Below are 22,298 nucleotides of genomic sequence, written 5' to 3' on the forward strand. Positions count from 1 at the left end.
GGGCCATCACTATTAACCATCATTTCCTCCAAGTCTCTTGCTGCTTTCACCATCACCTGCTCACTACTAACCTGTTCGCAGCCACCACTGCTTTTTCACTCAGCCATTTTGGCCATCACTGTTAACTGCTGTTTTCCCTGGCTGTTTCTCTGCTAGTAATGTTCATGCCCTAAATATTTTCTCACCATCTCTGACCACATCATTGTTCACGCCATTGTCCTACCTGTATATACAACTCTTTGTCTGCATTTGTCACTCAAAAACGGATTCACAAATATTCTTGCTGATGACTTTATTCTGGCACTGTTTCCAAGCACAGCAACTCTCCCATGAAAGCCTTTTCCCTCAGTGCTGAAGAATGGCCACTAGTTAATTTCCAAGTGAAGGAAATATATCTTTGAATGTGAAGTTAAATGTGGAAAAGATAGAAAATATTTGAAATATTTAAATGTCAAGGGAGGTCTCATGAGAGCCACACCAGTACCTTGTAGTCGTAGAATGCGTGTTTGGAGCATGGTCAAACATTTAACTTATAAAAGGTTATAAAACTGTACACCTTTCCAAAGTACCAGATGGCAGATGACAAGGGAGGTGGAAGTCTTTTAGTCAACCATCCTGCAGAAACACTACCTTGCACTTAGACTATGCTATCATTGCATACTACAGTAACAGTTTGCCATTAAACATGGATAAATCAAATGGAAATCCATCGCCCAATCTTCAGAAATGAGAAAAGACAGTAACATTGATGTTGTACTCAACAGTGGTAAAAGAACATAAAAACTTGGAGTTGGAATAGGGAATTCAGCCCCTCAAGCCTGCTCTGCCATTTTGTTTGATGATGGTTGATCTCATTTCAGTCTCAAGTCCATTTCCTTGCTCAATGTCCATTACCTTCAACCCATTTCTAATTGCACATTACTCATATATATGAAGCCTATGAAGATTATCTTTCGGAAAGATTTCTGCAGCTTCTGTATAGTTTATCTGTTTGAAGCTTGACTTGTAAATGGTGACTTAGTGTAATGTACAACAGTCAAATCACTTCCATCATGAACAATGCGCTACCTTGCATTTAGGCTATGCTTTCAATGCACCCACTAACCACCACTACATCTTGCCTTAGCTAGCAACTATCTCTGCAATAGTACTTAATTCCCTGTACACAGACACCTATGAGCCACTTTTCGCAATCTAACATAGTGTAAACAGATCTTGGAAAAGAATAACCAATGTTACATGGTAAGCAATGACAGTTTTGATACTAATCCAGTTAAAAGGTACAAGAAAAGTAAATAATTACTGCCCTAACTTGTGTTCAGCACCAAACTTCTTAAATTTATTCAATAGCTTTAATGTAATCAACAATGTATAAGTAGTGTTTTGCTAAAATAAAATATCGTGAGGTGCTTCACAGGAGCATTATATAATCAAGTATCAGATCAAGGCATATAAGGAGATAATAGGTCAAATGACAAAAAACTGAAGGTGCAGCCAGAAAATCATTGAACAGCTAGCTCATTATTCATAGTCAGAATGTGAACAATTTGTTCCGAAGTAAAATTACAAAGCAAACAGAATTTTCTTTTGGTCAACTTAAACGTTGCACCACGATCTGATTTAAAGAAGTTTACACCAATAAACTAGTTGCTAAAAAATGAAATATATATTTTTGATCTATTGTAGCTGATTATATCCCTATAATTATTTTTAAATGTATTTATTGCATACTCAGAACATTAAGCACCTGGGAAGGATGGTCTTAAAGGCTGGCTATATTGGAAGTAGTTCTAGGTTCTCGAAGCATTAAAGACATTAAAACATAAAAGAGAACTCAGTTTTAAATATAAGTAAATGTTTTATATATTCGTATACTTTACTGAAACTTTATGGAGGTTTCAACCCAGTTATTGAAAATAAAATCTTGCATTCCTTTAGATTTCCTGTCTCTAAAACATTTTTTTGACTGTTGTCATATATTTTAACAGACTTCTGCCAATATATTTTCATTGCAAATTAGTTCAATTTTATTTGTAACAGACTTCCACCACTGCACTACACTGTTCTGGTCTTAGTCTGAGTTCCATTTCAGTAAGCCCCCAAATCCACTATTTAGCTTCATTATGGGTTATTATACTCTCCTTCCAGCTATGGTTTACTTAGTTCCAATGTATTGCTGTCCTCTCTCCAACAACTAGCTACCCAATTCGTCAATTATTCAGTTAGGACTCCTATTTGGACTAGCATCATTTTCAAAAATTCACCATTATTATCCATATTCCCTGTTATTGCCTGGATGTCATTAAATAATTTCATCATACTTCACTCTAATTCACCAAATTCATTAAATTATCTGTGCTTCCATGAGAGGAATCCAGCAAATTCTTAAAGTAAAGTAATGTCTGGCTGAGCAAATCAAATCCAATGAATTCATTGCATTTTCTGCATCTGAATGAGTGCCATTAAATAATCTCTTGGTAAATGAATGCAATCATCAAATTCATTAAATTTTCCATGACTGGAATCCATAAAATTCATTAATTTATTTTATGGACACAAACACTGAAGTCAGTGAAAATCCACAACAAAATCAGATGATGCTCCAAACATACAGCAGGTCGGTCAGCATCTGTGTAGAGAACACACAAGTGTGTTTCAAGTGTGACTCGTTTATCAGAGGATTGGCTACAAAACCATTCTGTTAACTGCTCTCTTCACAACTGCTGACTGACATGCTGAGTGCTTCCGCTTAATTAAATTATACCTGCCAATCAACGTATTAGGAAATTTGTTCCTTAGCTGGATTAACCCAGCAAACATCATAAATTATGTATTAAAAATTGAAAGAGATTCACCTTACTTTATTAAATGATGTCTGACTGACCTAGTCAAATCCCATAAATGTTATATAATTCTCATTACTGAGATAATAGAATTATTACATAACTTTTCATTCAATGAATTTATCATCCAATTTATCAGATAGCCTGCAACACAATCCAGCAAATTCAGTAATCTCTCCCTCAAACAATGAAATCCTTAAAACCAAGGATCTTTGATTCTGTGCAATCCAGTGAAACACTGGAAGAAATTCAGTAGGGATTCAAAACCACCAAGTGTATTTAGCTAACCAACATATGCCAGTTTTTAGTTTCCAGTGACTCATTTTGCACAATCATTAATTCTCCAAATTTGCAGTGACTGCACACTGAAATATTTACCTGTTTTGGTTGACCTCCTTTGGAAATAATTTCCAATAAATCCATTGCAGAAACAAAGTAAAATCTTGGAAACGAGAGTCGCTTAGTCTCAAGATATTCAGCTAAAGCTTTCTCACAGTGAGTCAGCCTATAAAAATATTGAAAACATACATTTTGAAAATCACAATAATCACTTTGAACATATAGTTTGGATTCATTTCAGTAGGTAATTGTAACAGGTAAGATTTGGTTTCACCACCTTTAAAAATAGATTAAATTACTAAACACGAATTAAACAATTTCATTGCCCTAAACAAAATAAAACAAAAACAACTTCTCTCAAATAATCTAACCTCTGATACCATATTTAAATTAGTGGATTTAAGTTCTGCCCACAGCCAATTCCTTGATTGTGATCTCAGCAAATATTAAGCTGAAGGTTAAAGTCTCACTTGAGCAGGTCATCATTCTTAACTGACTCCTGTACATGTGGTGTAGAATCATAGGTGTTCCATAGAGCCATATTAATATGTACATTACAATCTTACATGATTATCAACATGCCTTTCTGACAAGATATCATTATTCCTTCCTGTATACACCACCCTACTATATGGTTACTGCTTGCGGGTTTGTATCCCACTTCCAGTAGTGACTTCCTGCCTTCATCATTTCATGTCTCTACCCAAACTGTTTCAACTTCTTGGTTCCCTGAATTTAAGTTATCCCTATCTATTATTCCAATACCATCATTAACAAAGAGAACCACACCGCCAGCTTTTCCAAGTTTCCTGTCATTTCTAAATGTCCTATATCCTTAAAGATTCAGGCTACTAGATCATCCTTATTTATTTATATTTGTGATTTCAGTTCATCTGCTTTGTTTTGAGTGTAACATACATTCATGTACAGGGTCTTTAGCTCCATATTTATTATTATTTTTGTAAGTTCTAGTGAAGTGTCTTAGCTCCATATTTATTATTAGTTTTGTAAGTTCTAGTGAAGTGTCAAGTATCACTAATTCTGTTAAGTAGAAGAACTCAAAGGTCATAATCTCTGCATGATTACATGAGCCATATACTAATTGACAGAGGGAAGATCAGAGAAGAGAGATAATTAAATGTCTCGGAAGCTGGTGTGGGAGAAGAGAATTCTAGTTCATGTGCACTGGCACCAATTTTGGGGAAAGTGGATTCTGTAAAGACTGTAATTCTTGTATAAGAATGCTGTAAATTCCTCATAGGGTGTTTTGCTAGCGCAATTAGAGGGTGTTAAATTAACATGAAAGTGGTGTCAGAATCAAGAGATAATATTAGTGATGAATACCAAGTTTCACAGAGTACTGTGTGAGATAACATCAGAATAAGGAATAATAATTTAATTAGTAGAGTTAGGGAGAAAGTAATTTCAGATAAATGCAAGGGGCTGCATTTTGGGAAAGCAAATCTTAGCAGGACTTATACACTTAATGATAAGGTCCTAGGGAGTGTTGCTGAACAAAGAGACCTTGGAGTGCAGGTTCATAGCTCCTTCAAAGTGGAGTAGCAGGTAGATAGGATAGTGAAGGCAGCGTTTGGTATGCTTTATTGGTCAGAGTATTGAGTACAGGAGTTGGGAGGTCATGTTGCGGCTTGTACAGGACATTGGTTAGGCCACTGTTGGAATATTGCCTGCAATTCTTGTCTCCTTCCTATTGGAAAGATGTTGTGGAACTTGAAAGGGTTCAGAAAAGATTTACAAGGATGTTGCCAGGGTTGGAGGATTTGAGCTACAGGGAGAGGCTGAATAGGCTGGGGCTGTTTTCCTTGGAGCGTTGGAGGCTGAGGGGTGACCTTATAGAGATTTACAAAATTATGAGGGGCATGGATAGGGTAAATAGACAAAGTCTTTTCCCTGGGGTCGGGGAGTCCAGAACTAGAGGGCATAGGTTTAGGGTGAGAGGGGAAAGATATAAAAGAGACCTAAGGGGCAACTTTTTCACACAGAGAGTGGTACATGCATTGAATGAGGTGCCAGTGGATGTGGTGGAGGCTGGTACAATTGCAACATTTAAGAAGCATTTGGATGGGTATACGAATAGGAAGGGTTTGTAGGGATATGGCCAGGTGCTGGCAGATTGGGTTGGGATATCTGGTTGGCATGGATGGGTTGGACCGAAGGGTCTGTTTCCATGCTGGACATTTCTATGACTCCATGAGTAGAATCTGACTGGCATGGGCTATGGAAAGACATGTGGCAGAATTAGACGAGGTGTCTATGGAGGCACATTTCAACGTTGAGATCATCTTGTGCTACCTTTTATGCTTTGCACAACAGCATGGTGATATTTTTGGCACGCATCAGTGACAGGCCAATTGGTAAGGATTAACACTTGTTAAACGCCTTGATAAAAGCACCACTCACCCATTAGTATTCAGCTTCCAATTTACCAACCTTGCCAAACAATCTGGATGTCAGGAAAACCTGACAAAGAAACCAGCATTGGTACCTGGTGGATTCAGCTTACCACTTACTCCAATTATGCATTTTGCCTGCAATCAAACCACAACGTGGGTATGACCAAATGGTACCAGGCAAATTCACCTCTCATCCATGGACACTGGCAACTAGCATCTACCAACCCATTGTGACTATCCAAACACTTCTTCCTTGAATAAGCAGTGTGCTCTCTGAACACAAACTTGAAGGACAAGGCGTAACTATCAACTTGTTTTGAAAGGCTGCTGTAGAGATTCTTTGCACATAGGGCCTGGCACCTTGCTTGCATATGGAACAAGACTACATCTCAGAGATGCTCACTTGCTCTCTTAGTGCTCACTCCGTACACATATTCAAGCATCCATGTCTTGTCATGCCTTGCTATGCCTCTTAGCTCGTTTATAAACACAGCCAGCTTGTCTTGCTGCTAAACAGTCTTCAATTTAAGGGTGCATATCATGCTGCACAGAAGTGTGCTACATCAATCTCTCACCTGCACCATTGAGCCAGCAGCTAACATGCCAAGCTGACTGCATGTATAGCACACAGACAGCCATGACTTTGTCTGAATGGGGTAGTCTGCACCAAAATCCTCAGAAGCATCTGTAAATCAGGGGGTCCCAGTATATTAAGTCATGGACAAATCAGTCCTGGTGATTAGCAATGGGCAGGCATTCAGTCAGGGAGCTCTCAGTAGGTAAATAATGACATGTTTGGTAAAGTCGTTCAGATTAGATTAGACTGGATTACTTACAGTATGGAAACAGGCCCTTTGGCCCAACAAGTCCACACCGACCCTCTGAAGAGCAATCCACCCATATGCATTCCCCTACATTTACCCCTTCAGCTAATACTACAGGCAACTTAGCATGGCCAATTCACCTATCGTGCACATTTTTGGACTGTGGGAGGAAACCGGAGCACTCGGAGGAAACCCACGCAGACAGGGGGAGAATGTGCAAACTCAACACAGACAGATGCTGGAGGTGCAAGAGAACTCGCTAGGCCTCGCAGCAAAACCCTTTAAAAAACATAATTTGGACTTAACAAAATTAATGAAAGATTCAGCATCATCATGGGAGACAATGCATAAAAAAATCATGAGAATAGTTCCAGGAAGAATAATTTCAGCTATAGAGATAGATTGGAGGACTATAGGGGAACTATAGACCGGTGAGCCTGACATCGGTGGTAGGCAAATTGTTGGAGGGAATCCTGAGGGACAGGATTACATATCTTTCGAAAGGCAAGGATTGATTAGAGATGGTCAACATGGCTTTGTGCGTGGGAAATCATGTCTCACAAACTTGATTGAGTTTTTTGAAGCAGTTACAAAAAGGATTGATGAGGGCAGAGCGGTAGACGTGATCTATATAGACTTCAGTAAGGCATTCAACAAGATTCCCCATGGGAGACTGGTTAGCAAGGTCAGATCTCATGGAATACAGGGAGAACCAGCTATTTGGATACAGAACTGGCATGAAAGTAGCAGACAGGGTGGTCATGAAGGGTTGTTTTTCAGACTGGAGGCCTGTGACCAGTGGAGTACCACAAGGATTTGTGCTGTGCCCACTGCTTTTCATCATCTATATAAATGATTTGGATGTGAACGTAGGAGATATAGTTAGTAAGTTTACAGATGACACCAAAATTGGAGGTGTAGTAGACAGCAAAGAAGGTTATCTCAGATTAGAACAGGATCTTGATCAGATGGACCAATGGGCTGAGGAGAGGCAGATGGAGTTTAATTTAGATAAATGCAAGGTACTGCATTTTGAGAAAGGAAAACAGAGCAGGACTTTTACACTTAATGGTAAGGTGAAACTTAAAAGGATTCAGAAAAAATTTACAAAGATGTTGCCAGGGTTGGAGCATTTGAGCTATGGGAGAGATTAAATAGGCTGGGGCTGTTTTCCCTGGAGCATCAGAGGCTGAGGAACACCCTACCGAAGTTTATAATATCATGAAGGGCATGGACAGAATAAATAGACAAAGTTTTTTTCCCCCAGGTGGGGGAGTCCAGAACTAGAGGGCACAGGTTTATGGTGAGAGGGGAAAGATATAAAAGAAACCTAAGGGGCAACCTTTTCACACAAAGGTTGTTACGTGTATGGAATGAGCTGCAGAGGAAGTGGTGGAGGCTACAACTGCAATATTTACAAGGATATATGAATATGAAGGATTTAGAAGGATATGAGCTGGGTGCTGGCAAGTGGGACTAGATGAGGTTGGGATATCTGGTCAGCATGAACAAGTTGGACTGAAGGGTCTGTTTCCGTGCTGTACATCTCTATGATACTATGACTCTATGACTGTTTCTCTTGTGAAATGAAGTGGAGGTGCTGGTGTTGGACTGGTGTGGACAAAGTTAAAAATCACACAACATCATATTATAGTCCAACAGGTTCATTTGAAAGTACAAGTTTTTGGAACACTGCTGCTTCATCAGCAGTGCTCTGAAAGCTGTGCTTTCAAATAAACCTGTTGCATTGTAACCTGGTGTCATGTGTTTTTTAACTTTGGAAAATTAAGGCTGAGAGGAAATTTGATGGAGACATTCAAAGTCATGAGGGGTCTGGACAGAGAAGACAGGGAGCAACCTCTTCACTTGTGAAGAGATCAAGAACAAATGGGCACAAATTTAATGTAATTGCAAAAGAAGCAAAAGGAAAGTAAGGAAATTACTTTTTCATGCAGCGACTGATTAAGTTCTGGAATGTATTGGTGGACAGTGTGATGGAGGCAATTCAGTTGAAGCATTCAAAATGAGAATCAGGCTGTTATCTGAAAAGGAAGAATGTGCAGGCACACAGTAAGAGGGAGGGACCTTTATAGAGGTTTATAAAATCATGAGAGGCATAGATAAGTTGAATAGTATATGTCTTTCCCTAAGGTGGGGCAGTTCAAAACTAGGGCCATATTTTTAAGGTGAGAGGAGAAAGATTTAAAAAGAATATGATGGACAACCTTTTAACATACAGTGTGGCTAGTGTGCGGAATGAACTGCCAGGGGAAGTGGCAGCTGTAGGTACAGTTACAACACTTAAAAGATATTTGGATAAGTACATTAACAGGAAAGGTTTGGAGGGATATGGATCAAATGCAAGCAGATGGGACTAGTTTAATTTGGAAACATGGTCAGTGTGTACTAGATGACCGAAAAGTCTGCCTCCATGTTGCATGACTCCAAATTGATTGCTCATATGGAGTGCAACAGGAATGTTTGTCCCAGAATTTTAAACACATCTCACCCCACCTGTAAACCCACTTATGAGGGCTCATAAAATTCTGCTCATAGATTCATAGAGATGTACAGCATGGAAACAGACCCTTCAGCCCAACCTGTCCATGCCGACCAGATATCCAACAGGGTAATTGAAGATAAAACATTTATCTATTTATGGAAAAAGAAGATGGTATAAGTTGGGAGAAAGAATTCAAACATTTGGTCCACAAAGTGCCATATTCATATTCCATAAGTTGTTACATTCTGTCATTAAAAACAGGAAGTGCCACAAAACAGCATGTCTACTAACATTTGCGAAGACAGAAAAAGAGTTATTATTTTGAATCCAGATGGCTATTCCTCTGAACAGAAGGAGGCTGGAAATGTGATGGATTATCTGTCGGCCTGAATGTAGATTTGCTTTGTGAGTTGGAAGGTTCATTTTCAGACATTTCATCACCATACAAGTGAGCCTCCTGATAAAGCTCTGATGGTATGTCCCGCTTTCTATTTATGTGTTTAGGTTTCCTTGGGTTGGTGATCTGGCAATCGTTTTTTAAATGTCTTTGATGTAGGGGAGAGTGGCTAGGGTTTCTGAATAGCTTTTGTCTGCTTGTTGGGGTTTGTTGCTGAGAAATCAGCAGTCTGTGTTCATTAGGTACCTATTGAGTACCCTAGCCACTCTCTCCCACATCAAAGACATTTTGAAAATGACTGCCAGACTGCTCAGACCTCTTGGCATCATGGTAGCCCACAAAACCACCAATATACTAAAACAGCAGCTAATGAACTTGAAAGACCCTATACAGACAACAAGCAAACTAACATAATTTACAAAATACCTTGTAAGAACTATAACAAACACTACATTGGACAAACAGGCAGAAAACTAGCCACCAGGATACATGAACATCAATTAGCCACAAAAAGACATGACCCACTCTCACTAGTATCCTTACCACTTCGACTGGACAACACATCCATCCTAGAACAAGCCAAACAGTGACATGCACAAGAATTTCTAGAAGCATGGCATTTCAACTGGAACTCTATCAACAAACACATTGACTTTGACCCCATTTACCACCTCCTGAGAAAAAGGACAGGAAACTGTGTCACCAAAAGAAATGACATCACCAACCCAAGAAAACCTAAACACATAAATAGCAAGTGAGCTATACCACCAGTGCTTCATCCAGAGGCTCACTGATGATGTTACCAAGTATGGTGACAAGACATCTGAAAACAAACCTTCCAGCTCAGCTAGCAAACCTACATCCAGAACTTCAAACTGAGCTAAAAATCTTCTCAAAACTCAGTATTATCTGTAGTCAACAGGGTGGAAAGAAATGAAAAAATGGTAAGTTCTGGGAAAGGGTACAGGAAGGACAGATTAAATTACCACAAAGTCACAGTAAAAATGGTGAAAGGAGTGAAAATGACTGTAGTTAAACAGACAAATCACTTTTCCAGAATGAATATGAATTGCAGAATAATGACCAAGTTCTATCCAAAATATGAAAATGAAGATTAAGACAGGCATACAACAAAACAAAAATCAAAATAAATGCAGGAGTTCAGACTCTAAAACTGTTGAGCTCAAGATTGAGCCCAGAAGGCTGGAGAAGTGTCTAATTGGAAGATGAGGCATTATTCATTGCCCTTATGTTGAGTTTTACGGAAACACTGCAGCAGGCCGGGAATAGAAATCTGTGAAATAAATCAGCAGGCTCCATGCTTGGGGTCAGGTATTTGGACTCAGCAGTGATGGTCTGCAAAGGAGTAACCCAATTTTCTCAATTTGGAGAAAACCACAATGTGAACAGGGAATAGAGTATAATAAATTGAAGTGCAAGTAAATCACTGCTTCACCTGGAAGGAGACGTGCTTTCTGTCATCACTCTATTCATCACCATGATGAATTACTATCTTCCAATTTATAATGGAAAATGCTTTTGGAATTCATTATCTATAAGTACAATTTAAACACTATAGGCACTGATTAACTATTTCCCAAAATGCTCTCAGAAAGTTTTCCTGCAACTGAAAGAAACAATGATAAGTGGGAAAGAAATCGGTTTAAATTACCTGTAGGAACCCAGTTGTCAAATTAGGCCATAAAAGACCATACAACATACAAGGTAAACTCGGTCATTCAGCCCACCAAGTCTGTCCCACTGTTCATTGAGATCATGACTGAACCGATAATGCAATTCCACTTTCCTGTCTTTTACCCTTGACCCTCAATTTAATTAATGATTAAAATCTGCCTATCTTGATCTTAATATACTTAATAACTCAGCCTTGACAGCCCTTTGAAACAATGAATTCCACGGACTCTCAAAGGAAAAAAGATTTCTCCTCATCTCTGTTTTAAACAGGTGACCCTTTACTCTGAGATATGCCCTCTGGACCTAGACTCTTGCACAAGGGGAAACAACCTCTCCATGTCTGCCTTGTCAAATCCACTAAGCATCTCGTATATTTTAATGAAATCACCTCTTTATCTCCCAAACTCCAATGAGTACAGGATCAACCTATCTAACCTTCCCTCATAAGACAGTTCCTCCATACATGCAATCAACCTTCTCTGGACTGCCTTCGATGCCAGTATACCTTTCATTAAAGAAGAGGACGAAAGCTGATTACAGATTTTTAGATGTGGTTTAACTAGTACTCCTTGTATACTTTTAGAGAGGCTTCCCTATTTTTGTACTCCATTTCATTTGAAATAAAGGCTAAAAGTCTACTTGTCTTCCCGATTACTCACTGAACCTGGATGTTAGCTTTTTATGATTCATGTACATGATCACAGCACAACAGCAGGAAGCCATGTCATGTGGACAGAAACAAGATTTTGAATGAGAGCACCATTGCAGAAAGTCAGTTAGAAATTATGCAATTATCAAAAAACTGACAGAAAAATGATTTAATATAGATGGAAAGGGATTAGTAAAATGTTTTGCCATTGTTACCTTTGTTGAAGGACTTCTAATTTTTCCAGGAATCCCGGGCTGTTTGTTGTCTCAATTACATTATTTGTTTTAACAATCATAGCCATTAATTCCTAAAATGGAAAAAGAAGTAATTTCAATATCTATACAAATTAATATCTTTTTCTGTTATTCTTTAAGAATTGATTAATTTGTTTCAATTGTAGCATTTCAAAAGTCATCTCTATATATGCATACTTTCTTTAATTGTTTTTTACAAAATAAAAATGATCATTTTAAAAAAAAAGAAAACAGAATGACTATCTTGATCGTCTTTGTGAGAAACAGCAAGTGCAGAAAGTGCACTCTACATCCCTGGAAATAACTTGAGGTGAGCTCACCTTCAGTTAGTTCAACCTGCTTTAATTTGTCAAAGGAAAGCCTTTTACTTCTCGTGACTTAGGCTTTGACCCAGCTCCAGAAGCATGTCCCATTACATAGGACTGCAAGCCAATTAGAGGTTGGCAACTCTGAACACTGGCAGTACCACACATTGCTGGTAGTGCAGGTAGGTCAAGGAAGTGCCATTCAGTAATACAACTAGGGTGTTGGAGAGTACTATGGCGGGTGGAGGTGGAGTGGCAAACTGTGGGAGGAGGCTGCTGGTTGTTACAGGAGGGACAAACAAGAGATATCCAGCCTTTCACTGACCAGCAAGTCACAGGTTGAAAGCTACCAGTCTGCGTGTTGGGAGCAGACTTTTTCCATTATATACTATTTAAGAGCAGGTGTGGCCTGAGATCTTTAATTGGGCATTGGTTAACTATTTGGGTTCAACTTGACAAAAGGCAAGTGACCCATACAACACCTTACCTGCTCTTTGTGAAATAAGAGTGAAAGGATGGGTAGGTGCAATGATGATGTCGGGTGCAGGGGAAATAAGCCACCAATAGCATGGCACCATAAATTTATAGATCTGCCCACCAACATTTCCCTCATGAGTTGGCTTCCAAAACTTAACCCTATGAAACATAGTATACAGAGAGCTATTAAAACTAAGTTAGTTTATCAGTAGGCCAGATTTCAAAGTACCTTGAAGTTCAAGTCAATCTCGTCAAATCGTTTAGCATCTTCAGAAAGTTGATTCCTAATATCTTCAGAACCAGTAAAAATACTCTGCAAGTAAGCCCATGTTTGTTGCACTTCCATCCACATAGAGATGACCAAATCAGTAACCATTAGTTTCTTTTGCCAACTACAGACACCCACAAAGAAATATTCCACATACTTGCTCATCAAAATGTTTTGCAGTTGAACCTGAAAAACCCAACATGGAATACAATAGTCAGAATTTTTGCTTTAACTAACAAGATGCCAGGGTAAACAGGTACATGAGTGCATTAAGAATAATTCAATTAATACCTTCAGCATGTCTTCATGGTTAAAAAGAATTGTAATGGTCTTTAAAAGCTGTTTTGAAAAAAAATGCTACAATATTGGTGCCACATTACAAATTATCACTTTACTATGGCTAAAGCTGTCATTGAACGACACCATCCAGACTTGTCACTGCATTTAAAAGTATACACTTTCATTGGCTGAGCAAGCAGTTTTGATTATACTAATAAAACTGAAAGTTATGCTTACTTTTGATATATTTAGACATTTTGTAATTTACTGTGGTGGGAAGAGAATCCATTCTTTTATATAATTATATTTGCAATCTCACATTCCCATTAAATTCAAACTGACTAAACTCACCAATAGAAAAATCATAGAATTCTCAGCACAGAAATATCTGGTTCAGCCCAAGTGGCTGATGTTGACATTTATGCCTCAGATGAGTCTCCTTATTCCTTAATCCATCAATCCTATTTGTATATTCTTCTATAGTTTTCACTCTCATGATTTCTCTAGCAAGGATCTATAAGATGTAAGAACAGAAGTAGACCATTCAAGCCATCAAGGCTGCTCTGCCATTCAATGATACCATGGCTGATCTGACAACCCTCAGTTCCACTTTCCTGCCACTGCTAGTAAAGAATTCCACAGATCCACAAACCTCAGAGAGAAGAAATTCCTCCTCACCTTGGTCTTAAATGGGTGATCCTTTACTCTAAGATTATGACTCTTGTCCTTGACTCTTCCACAAAGAGAAACAAACTTTCTGCTTCTACCTTGTAAAGACTCCTAAAAAAAAGTTATATGTTTCAGTAGATCATCTCTCATTCTTCTAAATTCCAACAAGTATAGGCACAACCACAAGCTCAACCTTTCCTCAGAAGACATCAGCTGGTATCAGCTGAGTGAACCTTCTCAGCACTGCCTCAAATGCCAGTATATCTTTTATTAGTTAAGGGGCTCAAAATTGTTCATGGTATTCCAGCTGTGGTCTGACTAGAGCCTTGTATTGTTTTAGCAGAAACCTCCCTACTTTTATACTCCATTCTCTTTTGAAATAATGACCAACATTTCATTTGCCTTTCCTAATACCTGCTGGACTTGGATGCTAGCTTTTTTGTGATTCATAGCTTTCTACAGTGTTTCTCCATCTAAGTAACATTCAGTTCCTCTGCTCTTTCTCCCAAAGTGAATAGCCTCACATTTCCCACATTATATTTTAATCAACCAAATTTTGCCCACTCACTTAATCTGTCCATATCCCTGTAGTGATTGGAATGAGGTTGACCAGGTGGATTGCACTGAGTATGAGCTCAGACTGGCTCAGATTAACAGCCCCAATCAGGGAACCCTGGCTGACAGATATAAACAGGTGATCTGGAGAGTCTTCTCATTTCAGGGACCATTTCTGAGCTAGCTAGTCAGAGTCCATGTACTTGCACATGTAAATAAAGGGTGACTTAGTGATAGGGTACCAGCTTCTGTGTAGCTATTTCAGTGGTGACAAGAGTGTGATTAATGACATGATCATGCAAAAGCTCTTAATAGCTGAAGCTGAATCAGACTTCAAACAGGCACTACAACTGGCTCTGTCATTAGAAAATGTGGCAAGTACAACACATGAACTATAGGGTATCCCAGCAGAAGTGGAAACCCTCATTTGTCTGACTGAGCTTGGGAAACACCACTTGAGGGTAGGTAATCGCAGATTCTCATGCAAGGCATATCCTAAGGACAGGGAACCTAGGTAAGCCCACAGCAAAGCCCCAAAACATAGCCAAACCTGGGCTAAAATGTTCTTCAGGATCTGGGCCAGTGTACCATTATAGTTGCTGCCTGTTTGTAGACTCATGACAGCTTGATTTGAGTAAGAAAACTCAAAGGCTGGTATCCAGGAGAGTGCACACCTTTGGAAAGTCCATCTAGATGTGGTTTGGAAAAGGTAAATTGTTCAGTAGTATCCACATCAGAACCTATCAAAATAAATCTGATTAAATCTCACCCGGTTCTCATGGAGGTCATTACCTGTTCAGCTGTATCAGTGATTGCAGAACCAGTCTTTAACAAGGTTCACTTTGGACTCTTTAATTCCATTTCATCTACAGCCATCAGTATCTCCACCATATTTCCAAGTTCTATTTTCTTACAATAAATAAATGTTGTCATTCAAATCTCTTCACGATTTAATCTCTTAAAGCTTGACATCATCTTGACAATTTTCTTTGAATTTGTTCAATTGTATCTATATCTTCATTTTAAATATTCATTACCCTCTATTTATTCACATCATAATCCATCTCTCATATGCCATTTCATCAACATAATTGGTCCAAGTCTTTCTGAAGAAACCTAAGCTCCTTTTTATATTTCTTATGTTAATTATTCATTCTTAATTGCCTACAAATCTGAGTTAATGGCAATTCCAAAATTACAACAAAAATCCCCTTTTCACATGATTCACCAACACTGCAGATAGCAAGGAAGTAGGCTAGATTCCTAGAAAACATCACTGTTGACTTTTTCCCTTCAGACCATTTTATATTTAACATTTTCTGCTGCCCAGCGAATTGTTAGTCAGTCAATCTAAACTGATAACTACTCCTTATGATCAATGAGAAATTTGTCAAATATCTTTTGAAAATCAAGTAAACAAGATCTATTGGATTATCCTCATTAGTTTAGCTCCTCCACAAAAGAACTTCCATATATTTGTAAGCCGTAACCTAACAGTTCATTAAATTTCTTATGCTATATCAAGAGAATAGCACATCGCAAAAATACTTCATCTGCAAAGAAGTTCTCAGCAGGCTATCAATTGAAAGTACTAGTAATTTAACATACTGGAAGAAACAAGCTTTGAAACAGAGAAAGTCTGACTACTTTAATGTATTTTTTTAAAATCATCTTTTTTTAAATGCTTCAGACCTTGCAATAATCACAACAACATGTATAACATCAGTTGGTGCCAGTGGCCATATAAAGAATTTACCAACAAAAATGCAGCAGCATAAATTCACCTTTACATCAAATAATTGAAAGCATTGAATGTTTATTGCCTGGAGCCTACAATATAATTACTTTCTTCACATCAGCCAACTTTTTAATATCCAATTTCTTTTTTCTTAATAAACCTCTTTACCTGCCTTGAACAATAAATCAATTGAATTCCGGAATAGGTTTTCATCTTACAAACCGTCATAAGATACATGACTGTTACAAAAATGTACAAAAATTCATCTCGCTGTATGAGGTTCAATGATGAATATAATCATAAAAGAACTCAAGATCAACAGAATAAGGAGAATTTGGTTTAAATATGAGAAAGATTATTTTAACTAGAATATGCTGGTAGACACATTACCTATAAAGTCCCATATAAAAGTTGCTTTGAAGCTTTTAATCAGGTCTTGGGAAGCATTCAAAATCTGCCTCAAATATGTGATTACAATGATTTAAAATTTATATATAACATTGAAGGAACAAATCAATGTCTAATTTTTTTTCTTGACAAGTCAACTGAAAATCATCACCTGATTATCTTCCAGTGTTTCAATCAGATTTTCATCAGATTTGAGTAATGGAGTTCCTGTACTATGGTGTGTTTCATATGAAAATTCCATTACACTCCATGTTTGACTAATCTCTGTCAGCACCTGAAAAACATCGAGTTTTGTCCACCTTTTAGCATATATATTACTGTCAAAGAGTTTTGATCAAAAAGCAAAAGAAGATTTTGTACCTTTTCTATTGCCATTTCCTTTACTGCTTTGTCCACTATGTTTTTGACTTCCTCTTCTACCCTATATAGCTGCAGAGCTAACAAGTCCCCTAGGGTAGTGTCTGCATCCATAACAAAGCCAACCTGTCAGAATAAAATAGAGATTCCAATTGCTGAAGAAATAAAAACTAAGCCTCCTTTTACAAACAAATATAAATCAACATTACACAGACAGTAAAATATCTGGTGACTTGCCCCAGTTGCATTCATTAATTCCTGCCAGTGCCTCATTCTGACTGCAGGGTTCTGTAACTCAGTAACAGCCCGAAGCGAAGTCAGCATATTTTTCACCATAGATGCCAATCCAGCAAAGACATCCCAAAGTCGAACCTCCTTATCAAGTGTTTTCATCACCTACCAGGAAAAGTGGAGTGGTTTTAAAATATAGCATCCTGTACATTCTAAACCATCAGTTTATATTCAGATCGTTTGTACCTTCGTGAACCTTCGCAGTTCCATATCCATTTGTTCAACATTTATTTGTTTCCACTGCGTTTTGGTCCAATCATCAATGCTAGTCTAGAACAAAAACATTTTTTTAAAAAATTACTTTATGAATCAAGGCAAATGGCAAAAGATTTGAGAACAACTGTCATACACAACAGGCAGACTTTACTTCAGGAAACTGGCAGCCCCAGAAGTTAGTAGAATTCACAACTGAGTGAAGGGAATGGCTGAGAAGTTCCACAGCAGCTGGTCAATTCAGGACAGTGAAGTGAGGGTGCCTCCAATTACATGATGGGTACAGGCCCTTTTGCTGCTCCAGTTGGCAATGTTGTCTCTGGTACATGCAGAAGCTTCCTTTGCAGATGCTCCACTCATAACCAATACAGTGAATGCCATGAAATAAAGCATGTAATCAATTTCAGAGGAGAACAACACTAGTTTTCTTGTGTACCAGAATGTTGTAATGTTATTCAGTATAAAACAGTGATGAGTGGTTATATTCCATGATACTAATCACTGCCATTTATGAATCATTTATATGCTTTCGTAACTTTCATACAACCCAAGATCTAATGTCAAACAGGCTGTGCTGTAATGGAGGTTAAGCTGACAAAACATGTCACTGGCTGATCACATCTAATCAATGCCCCAGTGACATTTCACCAGGCCCTTTGATCTGATCAATGTCCCTCAAACTGCAAGTTTGCAGACCTCTTCAGTCCTCCTGCACAACACAATTGCCAAATGGTTGATCTTCCACAATTGCATTTCAGCAGTACCAGCTTTCTCTTGTTGGGGATAAGAGAGCCTGGGATCTCCATTCACCACGCATTCAGTAACCAGAGGCACGTTTAACCTTCATCAGCTTGCAAAGTATTTTTAATAGGTTTTTAAATTATCTAATTCAGCATCTCACCATGTGCATGCTGGTACACTGCCTTCCCACTGGCTCACAAATTTGGCCATCAATTCCTCGCATCAAGAATCCTTTCTATCTGCTCCCTTTCAATTCCCAGGCTATTATTCCCCAAACCCCACTTTGGCATACTGCACGAAATTCAACCCGAGGTTTTCCAGTTATCAAAACTATCTAAACAAGTTATCATTAACATTAACATGGTGACAGACCTTTTATTGTCTGTGATACAGCTATATGTTTTGCCACAGTCAACTGCTTTATCACAGCACCATGAACATGGTATGACATCTGTAATTGTTAGAACCATGAGTTGGTACCAGAAATATAGCTAAGTAAAGTAAGGGATACTATAATTTAGCAAACTATTTAGTTATAAATATTTGGTCTTTTTCTTAATTTTTGTCGGTTAACAATTCAAGCTTACCTGAACAAGAAATACCATGTCCCACACAGACTTCAACAGAATAATATCTGAACGGCACTGTTTGAGTTGCTTATAATCTGGTACATTCACTTCAAATAGCTCAGCTGTTTCTTGAAGATTGTGCATTTCTGCTTCGAGCTGGATGATATGCCAATGTGTCTATAACATGAAAACCAGATTGCATCAGGAAGATGGCTGTAACAATTGCTACTAACAAAGAAATGTCAGTATATATAATTGAAATGCTATGTGTGCTCTCACCTTGTCTAGAAGTGTATATGGGTCACGTGTATTAAACCTAAAAATCGCTTCATTCCTAAACTGTGCTCTGAATTTGCATTGATTTTCCTGAAACAGCAAAAGAACAGCTGAGATTGCCTTTAAAGCATCACAATCCCTTTTAAAAACTAAACCACATGTTACTTTCACTACAATTATCACGTAAGATGTTCATAATTCAGTTTCAAAAACACAGATTTGGCGAATCAAAACTGTTAAATCAAGGGGAAAATGTAAGCATAAAAACCAAAACTACTGCAGATGCTGGAAATCAGACACAAAAACTGAAAAGGCTGGAAAAACTCAGCAAGTCTGGCAGCATCTGTGGAGAGAAATCAGTGTTAAAGTTTTGAGTCCAGTGGACCCTTGCTCACAACACAGAAAATGTGAGCATTATTGCTTGCAGAGAAAGATAAAAAAAAAGGGAACAGTCAACATCAGTTGTAAATGACTCATTGACACGAGAATTTGGCAGGACATCTGCTGACAGTTTCATGTTGAGGAGATTGTAAAGGAGATGACTGAAGAAAAAGAAGATGCTGGAAGTCAAATATAAAACCGGCTCCTTCGGGTTCAAAAGTCTTCCGATTCAAAACACTAATTGTTTTTCTCTCTGCCAGAATTACTCAGCTTCTCCAGCATTCTCTGTTTTTACATAAAGAAGTAACATTTAACTTCCAGAATTATTCGGGCAGAACAGAACCAGTAAATCAGATTATCTTGATATCCACTGAGAGAAAGCACATGTTTTTTGTTTTACCTGTAGAAAGAGAATGTAGCTTTGAGATTTGTGATAGTGACATATATTTCTATTCTTTATGAAATCAATGTACTTTTTCAATAAATAAGTTCACAATACAAAACAAGACATTACATCTACAATTATCTATCTCTCTATATTATTTGTATCAATTAGATAGATCCTCCACCAAGTTCTACATAGCAATATGCTGCAAGTATATTATTAGATTTGCCTTTCATCCTCCCAACACAAGATGGCACTGCTTTTCCTCCAACCACCCAAACTTCCTCAAATATTTTTTGACATTTGTATTTTTCTACCCTGGACTAGCAGTCTCTTCCTCCATGTAACTTTTTAAAAATCCATTTAATATTTATCTTATACTAATAAGGCTACCCAAGTATTTATCCAATTGCACGTGCTCAAATTTCTAACTCAGGCCAGTGGTTACCCACCCTTGTTGTTCACAATACTAATCAATTATTATTTTCATAAATTCCCACTTCCAAATATTAGAGTAAATAAACATTGATTTCATTAAATAACTTTTAAGTAACCACAGAATATTCTGAATTTCTTAAGAGCAAATAAATTATTTTTATTATTACATAATCAAAAATGACTGCCAATTCATGCATAGCAAGGACAAATTACAATTAAAGTCAAAGCTATCTGTTTTTTAAAACCAAGAGAATGCCTTTGAATGTGTTATGGATGTATTTTATTTGTTCTCTTGTGGAACATGGATGTCACTGGCTGGACAGCATTTATTGTCCGTCCCTTAATGCTCTTGAGAAGGTGTCGGCAAGCTGGCTTCTTGAACCACTGCAGCTGGTAGATTCATAATGCCTTTAGGGAGGGAATTTCAGGATTCTGACCCAGTGATAATGAAGAAAAGACAATATGTTTAAGTAACAATGGTGTGTGGCTTGGAAGGGGACGAGGTAATGGTAGTCCCATGTAGCTCCTTCCTTTGCCCTTCTAGATTGATGTGGTCATGGGCTTGGAACGGGCTGTCTAAGGATCTTTGGCAAATTTCTACAGTACATCTTGCAGATAATACACACTGCTGCTACTGTGCATCGGTAGTGAAGGGAGTGGATGCTTGTGAATGTGGTATCAATGAAGCAGGCTGTTTTGTCCTGAATGGAGTCAAGCTTCTTAACTGGTATTGAAGCTGCATTTACCCATTCAAATGGAGAGTATTCCATTACACTCCTGTTGATGGTGGATAAGGCTTAGATAAATCAGGAGGTGAGATACTCACTGCAGTATTCTTAGTCTCTGACCTGCTCTTGTAGCCACTGTGTTTGTGTGGCAAGTACAGTTGAGATTCTGATCAATGGCAACCCCTAGAATATTGTTAGTGGGGGGATTCAATTATGGTAATACCATTTAATGTCAAGGATGGTGGCTAAATTGGAGATGATCATTGCCAAGCATTTGTGTGGTACAAATATTACTTGCCAAGTCTGGGTATTGTCTATATCTTGTATTTCAGCATGGCCTGCTTCAGTTTTGAGGAGTTGCAAATGGTGCTGAACATTTGAACATCCAACTTCTATCTTATGATGCATGGAAAGTCAGTGAAGTAGTAGCTGAAGACTGTTGGGCCAAGGACACGACTCTGATAAACTCCTGCAAGATAAGGGGGAGGCAATGGCCTAGTGATATTATCGCCAAACTAATAATCCAAATACTCAGCTGGTGTTCTGGATTCAAACTCTCCCCATGATGGATGGTAAATCTGAATTCAATAAAAATCTGGAATTAAGAGTCCAACGATGACCATGAACCCATTGTTGATTGTTAGAAAAAAATCCATCTAGTTCACTAATGTCCTTTAGGGAAGGAAATCTGTTATCCTTACCTGCTCTGGCCTGCATGTGACTCCAGGCCCACAGTAATGTGGTGGTCTCTTAACTGCCCTCTGAGCAATTAGGAATGGGCAATAAATGCTGTCCCAGCCAGAGACACTCTCATCTGAGTGTGAATATTTAAAATAAATGACCTGAAGCTAAGATAACTGACCTCCAATGACTGTCTCACTATATGCAAGGTATGACTCCAACCAGTGGAGATGTTTGCCACTGGTTCTCATTCATTCCAGGTTTTCTGGGGCTCCTTGATGCCATAAATTGGTCAAATATGGTCTTGATGCCAAGGGCTGTCATGCTCACTTCAAGAATTCAGTTCGTTTGTTCACATTTGAACCAAGGCTGTAATAAGGTCAGGAGCTGAGTAGTCCTGGTGGAACCCAAAATGGGCATCACTGAGCAGATTATTAGTGAGTAGATGCTGCTTGATAGCACTGTTGATGACACCTTCCACCACTTTACTGTTGATCGAAGGTAGGCAATGGAATGGTAATTGGCTGGGTCGGAGTTGTCCTGCATTCTGTGTACAGATAGCTGAGCAATCTTTCACATTGTCAGGTAGATGCCAGGGTTGTAGCTATGCTGGAACAACAT

The 22,298-nt window shown here is 38.3% G+C and overlaps 1 protein-coding gene across 1 annotated transcript in view; it reads right to left on the reverse strand.

The window, feature by feature from the left end:
* The window catches only part of dnah9l (dynein, axonemal, heavy polypeptide 9 like), a 429,781-nt gene that overhangs the window by 317,369 nt on the left and 90,114 nt on the right, over nt 1–22,298 (reverse strand). The window contains exons 21-29 of the mRNA XM_060828114.1: nt 19,068–19,154; nt 18,807–18,965; nt 17,452–17,535; nt 17,212–17,370; nt 16,978–17,100; nt 16,769–16,891; nt 12,930–13,154; nt 11,880–11,971; nt 3,222–3,348 (exon numbers count right to left, since the gene is read on the reverse strand). Coding sequence (XP_060684097.1) covers nt 3,222–3,348; nt 11,880–11,971; nt 12,930–13,154; nt 16,769–16,891; nt 16,978–17,100; nt 17,212–17,370; nt 17,452–17,535; nt 18,807–18,965; nt 19,068–19,154 — 1,179 coding nt within the window. The remainder of the gene's footprint in view (nt 1–3,221; nt 3,349–11,879; nt 11,972–12,929; nt 13,155–16,768; nt 16,892–16,977; nt 17,101–17,211; nt 17,371–17,451; nt 17,536–18,806; nt 18,966–19,067; nt 19,155–22,298) is intronic.

Source organism: Hemiscyllium ocellatum, chromosome 7 (assembly GCF_020745735.1).
Source record: "Hemiscyllium ocellatum isolate sHemOce1 chromosome 7, sHemOce1.pat.X.cur, whole genome shotgun sequence".
Taxonomy (NCBI): Eukaryota; Metazoa; Chordata; class Chondrichthyes; order Orectolobiformes; family Hemiscylliidae; genus Hemiscyllium; species Hemiscyllium ocellatum.